This window comes from Neovison vison, chromosome 2 (assembly GCF_020171115.1).
Source record: "Neovison vison isolate M4711 chromosome 2, ASM_NN_V1, whole genome shotgun sequence".
In the NCBI taxonomy this organism is placed as follows: Eukaryota; Metazoa; Chordata; class Mammalia; order Carnivora; family Mustelidae; genus Neogale; species Neogale vison.
This window is the reverse complement of record NC_058092.1, coordinates 171,672,642-171,686,189: the sequence shown is the minus strand read 5'-3', so window position 1 is coordinate 171,686,189 and position 13,548 is coordinate 171,672,642. Positions and strand designations below refer to the sequence as shown.

Genomic DNA, 13,548 nt, shown 5'->3' with positions numbered 1-13,548 from the left:
GCACTGGTGGGGCCGGGAGTCGGATCCTCGGACACGTCAGTCAGACAGCGACGCGTTCCGGCGCTGCGATCGGCGGCCCCCTGCGCCTCTAGGATCCCTGTTCTTTCCTAAGAATGCCAAGCGTCCGTGGGAAAGCACGCCCAGTGTTCTCCCTCTACCACGATATAATTTTTAAAGTGAACTCAGGGCTTAAAGACTCCCCTAAACCCCGAACTCAGAGACTTAGTATCCACGTCCCGTCAAATAGGAAGCGGCCGCCCTCCCTTGACCTCGCCCACAGAACACTCGCAGCCTACAGCACCCACTACGCGCAGCGCGCAGGCGCAGAACTCGGTGCGCCGGCCACCAGGGCGCCGGCGCAAACATCCGGCGTTCCAACGGCTCGCTCGTCAGCCCTTACCAATCAGAGTGCACGCTGGCCCTTGGTTCCCGCCCCTTGGCCCCGCAGCCAATCGCTTGCCCAGGCGCGCAGCCGCGGCGAATCCAAAGGGCACAGCTGCCTGGCGGCGGAAGAGCCGAAGCCCACCGGCCGCAGACATGGAGGGGCCGGAAGCCGGGGTGCGAGCCCCAGCGCTAGAGTAAGCTAGGTGACAGCCGGGAGTGGGAGGGGAGGACCTGCTGCACCACGCGGACCCCCGGTAGTCCCGGCATCCAGCTGTGCGGGCCGCGGCGACTGCGGGAAGGACTTCCCTCTCCCCGCGCGCGCACACCCTGGCCTGTCCCCGCGCACCTCCACGTCCCCTCGCGGTTAGCTGCGTCCACGCAGGACGCTTGTGGGAGGGTCACTTAGCTTCTTTGTCCCCTCCGTCCACACACACTTCCCCACCCCTGCTTGCCTGGGGGCGCGTTAGCCCCCAGGGGGGAAGGTCCAGGGAGAGCCCGAGGTTGCTACCTGCCCGAGGTTGCTACCTGCCTGGGACTCCCTCTGCGCGTCGGAGCGGGGGCCCCTTGTCTTTCTGTCCCTGTGCTGCCTTGACTCCCCTTGCTCTGCTTAACTTATTCAGGGTGTGTATTGCCTTTATACACACGCCGATCCTGCTTCCAGACAGCTCTGCAGGCCTACCGGTCAGGGCAAGACTCATCATTGGTACTGGTCTGTGTATGTGTCTGCACTCCATTTGGCCAGGACTAGCACCCAAGGAGTCTCCCTTTTCCCTCGTCTTCTTTCCCTCAGGGCCCTTGCCAAGCTGGCAGACATCATGGAGCCCATCGGCCGGCAAGAAGAGGCAGAGCTGCCGGCCCAGATCCTGGCGGAGTTTGTGATGGTACGTGCAGGATTGGCCACCGGGGGCTCTCCTGGGTCCAGTGGGTGGTGGGGATGGTGATCACCCAGGAAGGCAGTCTCAGCCTGCCAGGGCACACAGGTAATGATGTTCCCTGATTTTGCCTGCTCTCCAAACAGGACTCCCGGAAGAAGGACAAACTGCTCTGCAGCCAGCTTCAGGTAGTAGACTTCCTGCAGAACTTCTTGGCTCAGGAGGACGTTGTCCAGGGACTAGACCCCTTGGCTTCTGAAGACACCAGCCGTGAGTGGGGGCGGGAGCGGGGGAGGGATGGGGAAGGAAGGAGCTGTCAGTAGCGTCAGCTGATGGGAAAGCAGAGGCCTCAGTGTTGTAGGCAGGCAGGTTAGTCTCCTTTATGTTCTTATCTTTGGTGGATCCTTTCAGGGAAGAAGGCACTTGCAGCCAAGGAGCAGTGGAAAGAGCTGAAGGCCTCCTACCAGGAGCATGTGGAAGCCATCACAGGTGCCCTGACCCAGGCTTTGCCCACGATGGTGGAGGCCCAGAGGAAGCGGGCGCAGCTCCTTGGAGCCCTGGAAGAGCTCCAGGCCAAGGTGAGCCAGGCTGAGGGGAGAGAAGGTTAGGCAGAGAGGAGGGAAAGGGCACACATGCTGGGCTGAGCTTACTGGCCACCTCCCAGAATCCAACCAGAAAAACACTCCTCCTCTTCTTGTTTTTCTCCTTTGTTTCCCTGCAGAAGCAAGTGGCCACGGAGAGACTGAGAACAGCCCAGAAGCAGTGGCAGCTGCAACAGGTGGGTCCACATCCCTAGGAAAATCTCCCTTCCCCACCACCATGTCATTGCATGAGCTAAATCTGCCTGGAGGACCTCCTTTCCTCTCCTCTCTTGTGAAGCATTATAGCACAGGGGCCAGCATCACCACATCCGGTGTTAGGACTTTGGGCAGTTCCCTCACGTCCTGTGCATCTGAGTCTTGTCTGGAGTGGAAGTGAGGTTAGCACCTACCGTATGGATCTCAGTTGATGAAGTCGTTAGCAGAGCAAGTGCTTACATGGCCACATGGCACTTAGCAGGCTAGAGAAGTTATCCTATCTGTGCCCTTTTCCTTCAGAATGCTTTCCACTGGAATAGCTCTTTTTTCTCTAGGGCCCCTGTTTGGCCTAAAGCGGCTAGGGTTCCCCTTTCCATCTGTGGTTCTGAGCCCCAAGTCGGGTCTAGCCTGGAGGGGTTAAGAAAATGGCTGTAAGACCTGCACATCCAAGGAGCCACGTTTGCCTTCTCATTCCCGGTAGGAGAAGCTTCTGCAGCATCTGGCAGAAGCCTCTGCAGAGGTGAGGCAGCGGCAGAGAGGAGCTCAGCAGGAGCTTGTGCAACTGTCTCAGGAGCTTGGAAGTCTGCAACAGCAGGCAGAGCAGAAGCGGGACACGCTTCACAGGTGAGTCTGGGAGTGTGAGCTACAGATTCAGCCCGGTCCAGTTTCCCTTCTTTACAACTCTTTTTATCCCTCTCCTTCCAGGCACCAAACCTTCCTCCAGCTGTTATACACTCTGCAGGGGCAGCTGCCGTTTCCTGAGGCAGAGACAGAGCTGCCACAGATGCTGGATCTTTCTAAGGATAAGCCCCAGAAACAGAACCCTGGGGATACCATAGGGGAAGACAGGAGTATGCTGTCCAAGGTGAATGAGAGATGGGCTGGGAGCCAGGGAGGTGGAGAAAGAAGCTGGGAGATAGGCTTCACCCACCACCCGTACCCTGTCTCTGTTCCCAAGGCTGATGGCCCACAGCCTGCTGGAGATCCGAGCTCACCTGGGCTTCCTGAGGGACAACAACATGGGAAAGGAACCTAGAGCAGGTCACATTCTGGACTCTTGATGTCCCTGGACTGCAGGTATGGAAGGAAGGAGGACCTCTGGTCTCTGTCTCTGGGCTCTGTTTTCACAGAGGGGCAGAAGATGGGAAGGAACAAGGATTAATCTATGGCTGAAGCTTATCGCTACATCCTGTACCCAGCTGCCTTGGGCTAACCCCTCTCTCTTCCTAACTCCCTAGTCCCATCCTATTGCAGGTGGGAATTCCTGACCAGTTTGGTTTCTGACCATGACCTAGATGGGGGTGGGCTCTGGATTCTGTTGATTAAAAGCCCTAGAGGTCTGTTATCTTTTTCCTGTTCTGTGTTGGTGGGAAGAGCCACACTTGAAGCCAGCAATATGACAGGTACTGGGACTGGTGTGAATAGAGAGGGTGCAGATGGGAAAGGAGCCCTGGCCTGGAGCCTCATGGGTTGCTCGTCCAAATTCATATGAATCAAACATGCTGAGCTGATTAATTCAGTGAAGAGGAGAATGCTTTGTGCAGGTGGTTAGATACAGGAAGATAATTTTAATTGCTGACCCAAATAACGATTTAATCCATGCTTTGTGCCAGGGCCCTTGCTATGAACTGGAGCTATAGCAGCGGGCTTATCTGACTAGTCCTTGGCTGGCTGTGGGGAACATAATGATCATGAACAAGTAAACAGGTCAATACCTGATTGCAGAGTGTGGTAAACATGGGAAAACAAACTGAAAACAATAGTATGGTAAATTTAGAGCAGTAGTAACAGAGAGACCCTCGTCTGCAGGGGGGTGTGTGTTCTCTGTCTGTTTTCCCCCTCTCCTCCACGGGTCTCTTGTTGGGCATGGGAACAGTGGGGATATGGCTGCTTGGGAGAGATTACCTCTCCGACTGGGAGCGAAAGGCTGCTTGCAAAGAGAGGGACGGGCACCAGTGACAGCTGCAGTGGGAAACCCATTCTCCCATTGAAAACAGGACCCTCTGTGAGTAGGACTCAAGCATCTCTGAGAAAGAGACAGTGAGGCTTTGTTTGAGGTGAGAGTTTCAAGAGATGTTGCTCTCTGCTGTGTCTCTGACCAGGGTGCCTCCTAGCAGGTAGAGATTGAGATCCTTGGGCATGCTGGTCATTTCCTCTGCCTTTCGGAGGTCCCAAGTGTTCTAATTGTTCTTTTGAATGTGTTTGCCCATTGTGTATGTATGAAGTGGGACAGATACCAGAGGTCTTTGACGACTCCATAGCGACAGAGTGAGGGGGGTGGTGAGGATTGAGGATTTTTCTCCAAGGAGCACACAGATACCTGAAGGGGTGCTCTCCATCTGCCCATTTAGCCACTCACACGCGGTCCTGAATGTAGTCTTCTAGCAACCCACATAGCAGTCTAGTCCTTCCTCTGCTTCCCACTGGGTGGGCTCCCCTCCCCTGCATTCTGGATTATTTTTGTAGTCTTGTAGACCCTGAAATTTTTACGGTATGTAGGGGAGAACAGAAATATCCATAGTGAGGAAGGAGGGCCTCCTGGGGGCGCTTGGGGTATGGGTTGGGCTGGCGTGGACTCACCATGTGTTTGCACACATGGTGGCTGCCAGAGAGTCAGTAGAGACAGGATACTCTGTGGAGCCTGCATGTGCAGGTCAAGGAATGTTCTGAGATGCTCCATGTCAAGGGACAGAGGAGGAGATTGGGTAGATGACCAGTAATCCCACTTAGACATCTGAGGAACTTCTGGGAACCAGCTTTCTCTCAGGGAGTACGAAGGAGTCAGTGCACACATGAGGCCAAAGGGGAGGGGAGGCTCGAGTGTTCTGTTGGCCAATGTGGTCCATGGTGTTGGTGCTCTGCACTGACAAGCTCAGGAATTGGGATTTGTTTTCAGATAGGATAGCTACTCTGTCCTCACTTAGGTTCCCCTAAACACTGTCCTGTTCACTATTTTTGCACCAGGCACCCCTGTTTAGGGTGGGAGCCTCCCCCTGGAAAATTGTGGTCTCTGCTGCCTGCTGAGTATTTCCTCTTCCTCTTTAACATCTGGTGAAGAGACACGGAGACCATTAAGGCACAGGGAGGGATGGACACTAGTAAGGACCAGGAGTATCCTTGATAAACAAAATGGACGGTAGGCTTAGTCCGATTACAGAAACACTCTCTCTGATATCCATAAAAACAATGTTTTCCTTTTAAACAAAATTTTCTTTTGTGGTGAAATACATTTTGCTTTTTTCCCGAGTTGTAATTTCATATTTCCTGGCTACTGTCACATTTTTCTAAGAATTTTTCATTTCTAATTTTTTAAGGTTATTAGTATAAAGTTATGATTTTTTTTTACCCTTTTAATGTCTGCAGTCTGTTGTAGAATGGCCTAATGTTGGACTCCTGATATTTTTGTGCCTTACTTTATTTTCTCTCTGACCTATTTCAGATGTTCATTCAGTTGCAAATATCAAAAGAGTCAGAGATTGGCTTTTGTGATCCCACTGTCATATGTCTGTTTTGACTCATCGATTGGTAGTCCTTTCTTGGCCATTTCCTACCTTCTGTATTTCGGTGAAGATGATGTACTTTCTTTGTAAACTTCTAATATGTATCGGTTGATAGGCTTGTGCATTTCGTTCTTCATTCATTTTCTCAAACATGTAAGGGTATACATTTTTTCTGGTTTTCTCTAAGTATTTTCATGGTCATTCAATTCACAGAATTTTCTGTTTCCCATTATTTGATTCCTGAGTTTCTTAGAAGAATAATTTTGAAATTTTCTACTTTATGTGGGAAGATAATCCTTCTAAGTTTATTCTAATTTGGTCAGAAAATGTCATCTATATGATAAAAACTTTGGAATTTGGTGTAGAGAGCAGTTACAGTCATGAGTGTAGTCTCTTTTTTTTGTTTGTTTTGTTTTATGTTTCACGTGGATTTGAATAGAATATTTGTTTTGGAATTGTCGTGTTTGGTGTTTTCTATATATCTTTTAGGTGATACTTGTTGTGTGTTTGGTTAATCTTCTGTATACTTAATTTTTTGTTTTCTGATTATTACCTTCTGAGAGGTGTGTTCAGGTCTCCAAGTGTTGACAGTGGGTCAGTTTATTTCTCCTTGCAGTTCTGGTAAAGTTGGCTTTACATGCTCTGTGGCTACTTAAAGCCACGATGCATTTACATGTGTGTCTCTCTTCTCAATGGAACTGGACAGTCACGTAGTGGCCTCCTTTATCTCCAGGTGAGTGTTCCTTAGCTTGCGATACGGTGGATACTGGTACAACCTAGCCAGCTCCGTGGTTGATCCCTCGCCTGCTACGTCTCTCCTACAACCTTCTGAATTTCAACATTTCTTTACCCTTATGTTGATCACTTTTGTACCACATTTAAAGGTGTTTTTAAAGATCCAGTTTCATAATTATTTTGCCTAAGACTGTGTATTTGTGTCAGTTTTTTTATTCACTTTTCCTTGTTTCTTATATATTCCTTTTTTGCCTTTGGTTTCGTTTATTATTTATTTACTTATTTATTATCATTTTGTTCTCGTTATTTTTATCTTTTTCTCCTGAAGTTCTTCCTGATTATTATCCCAGTTTAGCTTTGGTTGTTAATAAAGTCTGCAGTGAAATGTAACAAGTACTGACGCTGAGAAGACTTGACCATTGATCATACTATAAACTTTTATAAGATACTTTTGTCCAGTTTATTACTTCTAGCTTGTTCTCTTCTCACAAATGAGACTTCCTGTTCTCTACAGTGTTGTGTTAATGTTCACTCATTTATTTTGATTTTTTTCTTTTTCCTCCTACTTGATTTTTAGAAGTCAGCTTTCATATGGCATGATGGCCCCATGTGAAATACATGTATTGGACTTTTATAGTTAGGGTCCAGAGGCTCTATAACACTTATTTCTTACTATGAAATATTTTTTATTTTATTCTCATTCTTTTTTTTTTTTACGACTTTATTTATTTATTTGAGAGAGCAAGAGAGCACACGCAGGGGGAGCTGCAGAGGGAGAGGAAGAAGCAGGCTTCCCGCTGAGCAGAGAGCCAGATGTGGGGCTCCATCCCAGGACCCTGAGATCATGACCTGAGCTGAAGGCAGACACTTCACTGACTGAGCCACCCAGGAGCCCCTTTTATTCTCATTCTTAAAAGATGTTTTTGGAGAAAAGCACTTGGTTATTCTGTCTCCCCAGCCTCCAGCCATTGGCGCTTGGAGAGGAGCGCTCGGTTGCTCTGTCTCCCTCGCCTCCAGCCGCGCTCTCAATTACTCTGTCTCCCTTGTCTCTGGCTACGCTCCGAGCTCACCCAGCCTGTGCCCAGTTCAAGGTAACAGGGAACTACAAATCAAAACCACAATGAGATACCACCTCACACCAGTCAGAATGGCTAAAATTAACAAGTCAGGAAATGACAAATGCTGGCGAGGATGCGGAGAAAGGGGAACCCTCCTACACTGTTGGTGGAAATGCAAGTTGGAGCAACCACTCTGGAAAAGAGTGTGGAGCTTCTTCAAAAAACTGAAAATAGAGCTACCCTATGACCCAGCGATTGCACTACTGGGTATATACCCTAAAGATACAAACATGGTGCTCTGAAGGAGCACGAGCACCTGAATGTTTATAGCAGCAATGTCCACAATAGCCAAACTATGGAAAGAACCTAGATGTCCATCAACAGATGAAGGGATAAATATATATATATACCACATGCAATGGAATATTATGCAGCCATCAAAAGAAATGAAATCTTGCCATTTGCGATGACGTGGATGGAACTAGAGAGTATTATGCTTAGTGAAATAAGTCAGAGAAAGACAACTATCATATGAGTTCCCTGATATGAGGAAGTGGAGATGCAACATGGGGGGTTTGAGGGGTAGGAAAAGAAAAAAATGAAAGAATATGGGATTGGGAGGGAGACAAAGCATAAAAGACCCAATCTCAAAAAAACAGACTGAGGGTTGCTGGGGGGAGGTGGGGAGGGAGAGGGTGGTGGGGATATGGACATTGGGGAGTGTATGTGCTATGGTGAGTGCTGTGAAATGTGTAAACCTGGCAATTCACAGACCTGTACCCCTGGGGATAAAAATACAAACATTTAAAAAATTTAAAAATTAATAAAAAAAAAAAAAGAAGAGAAATGAGAGGTGATCACAATCCACGAGATGAACAATTCTGGGGGGAAGCCATGACTTGCCAATGGTTCCAGAGGAAATGAGTCCATGTTACCTACCACGGCAACACTGACAACTGTGTATTTGTATGCAGTTTTTCTCCTCTATTCGTACTTCTCAGGATCACTTACCACACCTACATTCGAGTTGGGCGCTGTCTTAAGAGAACACAAACTACATCAGAGGATTGTATATTCACTTGAATAACCAGTGACACCTTTTTTTTTTTTTTCCCAAGAATAAAATGAAAATCTTTAAAAAAAAAAAAAAGAAAGGATGTTTTTGTTATGTAGAGAATGCTGAGTAGACAGGTAATTTCATTTAAAACATTGAAGACCATGATGCCTGGGTGGCTCAGTCGGTTAAGTGGCTGCCTTCAGCTCAGGTCATGATCCCAGCGTCCTGAGATCGAGTCCCACATCGGGCTCCTTGCTCGCCAGGGAGCCTGCTTCTCCCTCTCCCTCTGCCTATCACTTTGCTTGTGCTCACTCTCGCTTCTCTCTCTGACAAATAAATAAATAAAATCTAAATGAAAAATAAAAATAAAATATTGAAGATCTTGTTCTGTGATTATCTGCTTTCACTTTGCTGACAGAAGTCAGCTACCTGTTAAAGGCTCTTCCTATACTTCTGCTTCATTCATTCATTCATTTGTTCTGCTTACAGTTAGTTGGCCTTGCTAAATCTGAAATTGCCAGTCCCAATTTTTCAACAGTTCTGGAGTTTTTTCAGGTTGCTTAAAAAATGGTATTACCTCTTCTGTACAGTCTTCTTCCACACCAATTAGACATCAGTTAGATGTTTTAACTTCATTCTTCATGTTATATAAACTTTGTTTTATATTTGTAATTTTTTCTCTCTATAATGCATTTAGATGCTTTTCTTTATTTTGTTACTAATTTGTGTGTTAATTGTTACATTTGTCACATACATTTGTTACTAATCTCTTGTTTTATCATTCATTTCTTAATTTTTGTTCTTAATTTTCAAGCAGATACAGTGACCCCAGTCTATGTTATTTGGATTTTTGTTGTTATTCTGGGCTACGCTTTGAGTTTGTCTTTTCTCACCGTAATACAATATATACAGGCCTTTTGTCTGTGTTGGAAAGCTTCATGATTTCCATCTTTGTAGGGCTGGATCCTTTATCACACACACTCCTTGTTTCTTTGCATGGTCACATTTGCTGGAGCTCTATTGAGAATTCTTGTGGCTGGCTATAGAGTTGAGAATATTTGTGTTTACTTCTGTCAGTCACTTGTAGATAGCAGCAATACAACCTTTAGAAAAAAATGTTTCAAGATATATGTTAATGTTCTTTATGGCTTTCTTCATTTTCATTCTGCTCTTTGAAGATTTTTTTTCTTTTTCATTAGTATTTCTCAAAGATATGTTTTTTCCTGTTTTTCAAAATCACAAGCTTTTGGCATTATTTTAATACTGCTTTAATGTTCTTTTATTATTTTCCTTTCCAAGGTACCATCCTGCAATTCTCTATTGAATTCTATTTTTATGTGACTGACTTCTTCCAGGAAGATAGTCTTGTTAACCCTTGGATAGTTTCAGCAAAGTTAATCCCTCATTCTTTCTTTACGATGCTAAGATTTATAAAATTAAGGTTTCACTTTGAATATTCTACCCTACTGTGAAAAAAAAGCTATACTAGAATAAAAGAATAATATAAAATATATGTGTTCTAGTATGACAAATTATATGATTGGAAAAGAAAGCTATTATAACCATTCTAGGATCTATGGTAGTATACCCCATTCTTATTTTACACAATTTATACACCTTTTCGTATTTCAATTTGTATGTATCTTTGAGGCAATTTGTGTATATTTTGAAATACAAAGTGTGAAATTAAATAATTTCATTATTATTCCTAGCCTAGTACTTAAATGGATCTTTCGCTAATTTGAACACTGAGGAATTTGGTATTTGGGTCTTGATATACTTTGTTCTTGAAATGTAGGGTAGCCTAGGCATTAAGTGTCAGTCTCAGGAATTAGTGTCCTTTATGTTTGTTTCAGGCCTTTTTAAATAGTTTTTGGGGGATTGTACATTCTTTTATTTATGTTGTTAAGTTGAATTTATATAACTGTTGATGCAGTTTTTAAAATAAACCTGTTAATGTTCATGGAGCTCTGAAATAAACAAAAATTAGTTGTCAGATACCATATTCCCATATGTTTCTAAATTTTAAATTGTCCGGTGGACTTTAGCGTAGAGGCCTACATACAAGGCATCCATGATTTCATGTCACCCTGCATTTCTTTGTTATTAAACCATAGTGAAGGAGTTGATAATTATTTAAATGGATAATTACTAAATGCCTAAAATAGTGTTTTGAAATAGAAAACAGGGGTAAACCCAGAACTGTGCTTTCAGAGGATGACCAGACTATTAGAAATAAGAGATTATCACACGTAAGCATTATAAAAGAAATAAGCCAAGAAAAAATATATATGTGTGTATATGTATGTGTAATCCAGTGCATAAGAACTTATTCTATTTACACCATACTATAAAAAAATGATGGGAAAAAAACAATGTGAGTTGGAATCATCAAAGTAGGGTTTGTTTATGAAAGAAGGATTGAGTTTAAATTATGCTTTAGATTCTTTGTGTTATGAAATTGTATTGCAAAGATTTCAGGTCTAATCTTAATAACCAATCATAAATAGTAAGCATATCAGTTTCATTAATTAAAATACAAGTTTAAAAAGTAGGTATATTAAATTATCCAGTTTTTCATGTAATTTTTCAGTGGACAAGAAGTTATGCTTTAGGGGCACCTGGGTGGCTCTGGGTTAAAGCCTCTGCCTTCAGCTCAGGTCATGATCTCAGAGTCCTGGGATTGAGCTCTGCATCAGGCTCTCTGCTCAGTGGGGAGCCTGCTTCCTCTTCTCTCTCTGCCTGCCTCTCTGCCTACTCGTGATCTCCGTCTGTCAAATAGATAAATAAAATCTTAAAAAAAAAAGAAGTTATGCTTTATGTGGCTTTGAGGGAAAGAAATACAGGGACTAAGGCCAGTCCACCCTCTCCATATCTGTGAGGTCTGGATTATCTGGCTCAGATGTTCTAGAAATAAAAGAGGAATTTAAAGTAATGTGTTTAGTGAAGTTTGGCTTTATTTCTGGCTGTTTGATTGGATCACTCCATGAGGACAGACTCTGAAGAGCATGTGCAGCTTCGTGTTTGGAGACTCTGCTGTTGGTGATGACTGAGACGCCACTTTGTATGTCATTATCAACATGAGAAAGGCAAGTTCAGTCCCCAAAATACACACACATAAACCAGGCAGAGAGCATGGAGATTGGACGGAGGAAGGAATTACACTGCTCTTCTCAGCTCCAGATCCTGCCGCTCACCACTGGCACTCTTAGCTCCTCTGTCCAGGAGCATGCATAACTTCCATCCCCAGGTGAACACCCAGCAGTGCCTTCATACTTTAAAAGGACTTAGTAAATATTCACTGGGTTATGTTCAGGGAAGATTTCCCAAAGAGCTGCCTCTTGAGCTCAATTTCAAACAAATTATCCAGAGGTTGATTTCATCATTTATTGAATGTTAGCTATGTCCTGAACATAAGTTTAGAGAATTAAAAGAAAAAAAAGAAAGAAAGAAAAAAGATGATAAAGACAATGTGAGTTTAAATTTGAAGACAGGAAGGATGACTCTGTTAAGAAACTAATTCCATGGGTACCTGGGTGGCTCAGTCAGTTAAGCTCTCTGCCTTCAGCTTAGGGTCTTGGGATGGAGTCCCATGTTGGGCTCTCTGCTCAGCAGGGAGTCTGGTTTTCCTTCTCTACCTCTTTAAAGTAAATAAATAAAATCTTCCAAAAAAAAAAAATAGGTAGAACAGTGATCACAATTATGAGCAAGTGCATGTTATACCTACCAGAGCCATCATAAAAGCATTTCAGTAACACTAGCATTCCCGGATGGTGGTAGTTACCCATCAGAACAATGTGTACCAACTAGAAACTGATGAACTGCCTTTCCCGCAGCTCACTGCTTTTTGGTATGTGAGTCGCTGAAAGCTCGTGACTTCCTGAGAATGTTGGAAAGCATTTACAACAATGCAGAATTATTGTGCTGAGTAATATTCTGCTTATCAAGGTTTTAGGGCCGAACACTTAACTGTGTGGGGAGCCTGCTTCCCCTTCTCTCTGCCTGCCTCAGTGCTTACTTGTGATCTTTCTCTCTCTGTCGAATAAATGAATGAAATCTTAAAAAAAAAAAAAAAAAAAAGAAAAAATCAGCTGTGATTTAAAATGTTTATGATAAGGATTGGTGACCAACTTCCCATCAGTTTGCAAAATGAGTAATTTTTTTAAAAAATACCATATGACTACCATAATAACTTTAGTTTTAATAATTATGTTGAAAGGTATCAGAGATACTGGAATGTACAGATGAGAGGAGCTTTACATGAGGTTCCCAAATCACCTTTGGTGGTAGCAACAGGCTGTTCTTACTCTTGAAAAAGAATACGAGAAATCTTATTTGAATTAAAAAAAAAAAAGTGGTTGTGATCTTAAGAGATTATTCTGTTTTACCCCTTCCACTATCTCTATCCCATCTCAGGAATTTTCGGGAACTAATTCACTAACTTTAACTCTGTTGTGTGGTGGTGGTCTGAAGAAGTAGGTAGTGAAACAAACTTGAGGTTTATAACAACAAAAAGGAAGGGCTATTAGATATTTATGTAGTTCTGATTATCATTGTTATACATTGAGTATCTTTTGTATTGAAGAATGACTAAAACTGTGGGGTTCCATGTGCCTCAAGGAAGCAGTTTTGTTTTCTAAGTAATGAAATGGGTTCTGTTTGCTACTGGTTATTCTACAACAGTGTAACTGGTGTGAATCTACCTGTAATTTACCACTCATGTTGTCCAGCTCGAACAGGGGATAGTCTGGTGGATAGTAGTGAGGATTTCCATATGAGGTTTACAGTTTCTGGGAAATTTCTTGCCCTGTTTGCTCTTTTTCTGAAAGTGTGTGTGTGGGCGTGCACATGCGCATACCCAGTCATATTCATATAAGGTGCTTCTTTATAGTTGGAGGTTAAGTTGATAATTACATGCAGATTCAGAATTGTACTAACTACCAGGTAATTTTTCTGTTAGTATGTACTAATGGTGCACTTCAGCAAACTTTTCTGAGCACCTATGTGCCAGTTACTCTTCCATTTTTTAATAAAAATATATTTGACATATAAATATGTTTGTAAATATATGACATGTAAATATATTTGACTTGCATAAATTTAAGGTGTAAAACATGTTAATTTGATAGTTGATATACTGTGATC

General features: G+C 43.7%; 1 protein-coding gene across 5 annotated transcripts in view; it reads left to right on the top strand.

Annotated features, from left to right (window-relative positions):
• Positions 1-495: 495 nt before the first annotated feature.
• The window catches only part of ZWINT (ZW10 interacting kinetochore protein), a 28,605-nt gene continuing 15,552 nt past the window's right edge, over positions 496-13,548 (top strand). For 4 of the 5 annotated variants that reach the window (XR_006383299.1, XM_044239527.1, XM_044239528.1 and 1 more), the window contains exons 1-8: positions 496-578; positions 1,175-1,265; positions 1,403-1,526; positions 1,668-1,834; positions 1,978-2,034; positions 2,535-2,677; positions 2,759-2,918; positions 3,012-3,130. Coding sequence is in view for 4 of the 5 variants with exons in the window: in XM_044239527.1 (XP_044095462.1) it covers positions 538-578; positions 1,175-1,265; positions 1,403-1,526; positions 1,668-1,834; positions 1,978-2,034; positions 2,535-2,677; positions 2,759-2,918; positions 3,012-3,089 (861 nt within the window). In the remaining variant the exon portion in view is untranslated. Of the gene's footprint in view, positions 579-1,174; positions 1,266-1,402; positions 1,527-1,667; positions 1,835-1,977; positions 2,035-2,534; positions 2,678-2,758; positions 2,919-3,011; positions 3,131-6,286; positions 7,008-13,548 lie in introns of those variants that run through there. The other variant, XM_044239529.1, reaches the window with a different exon arrangement.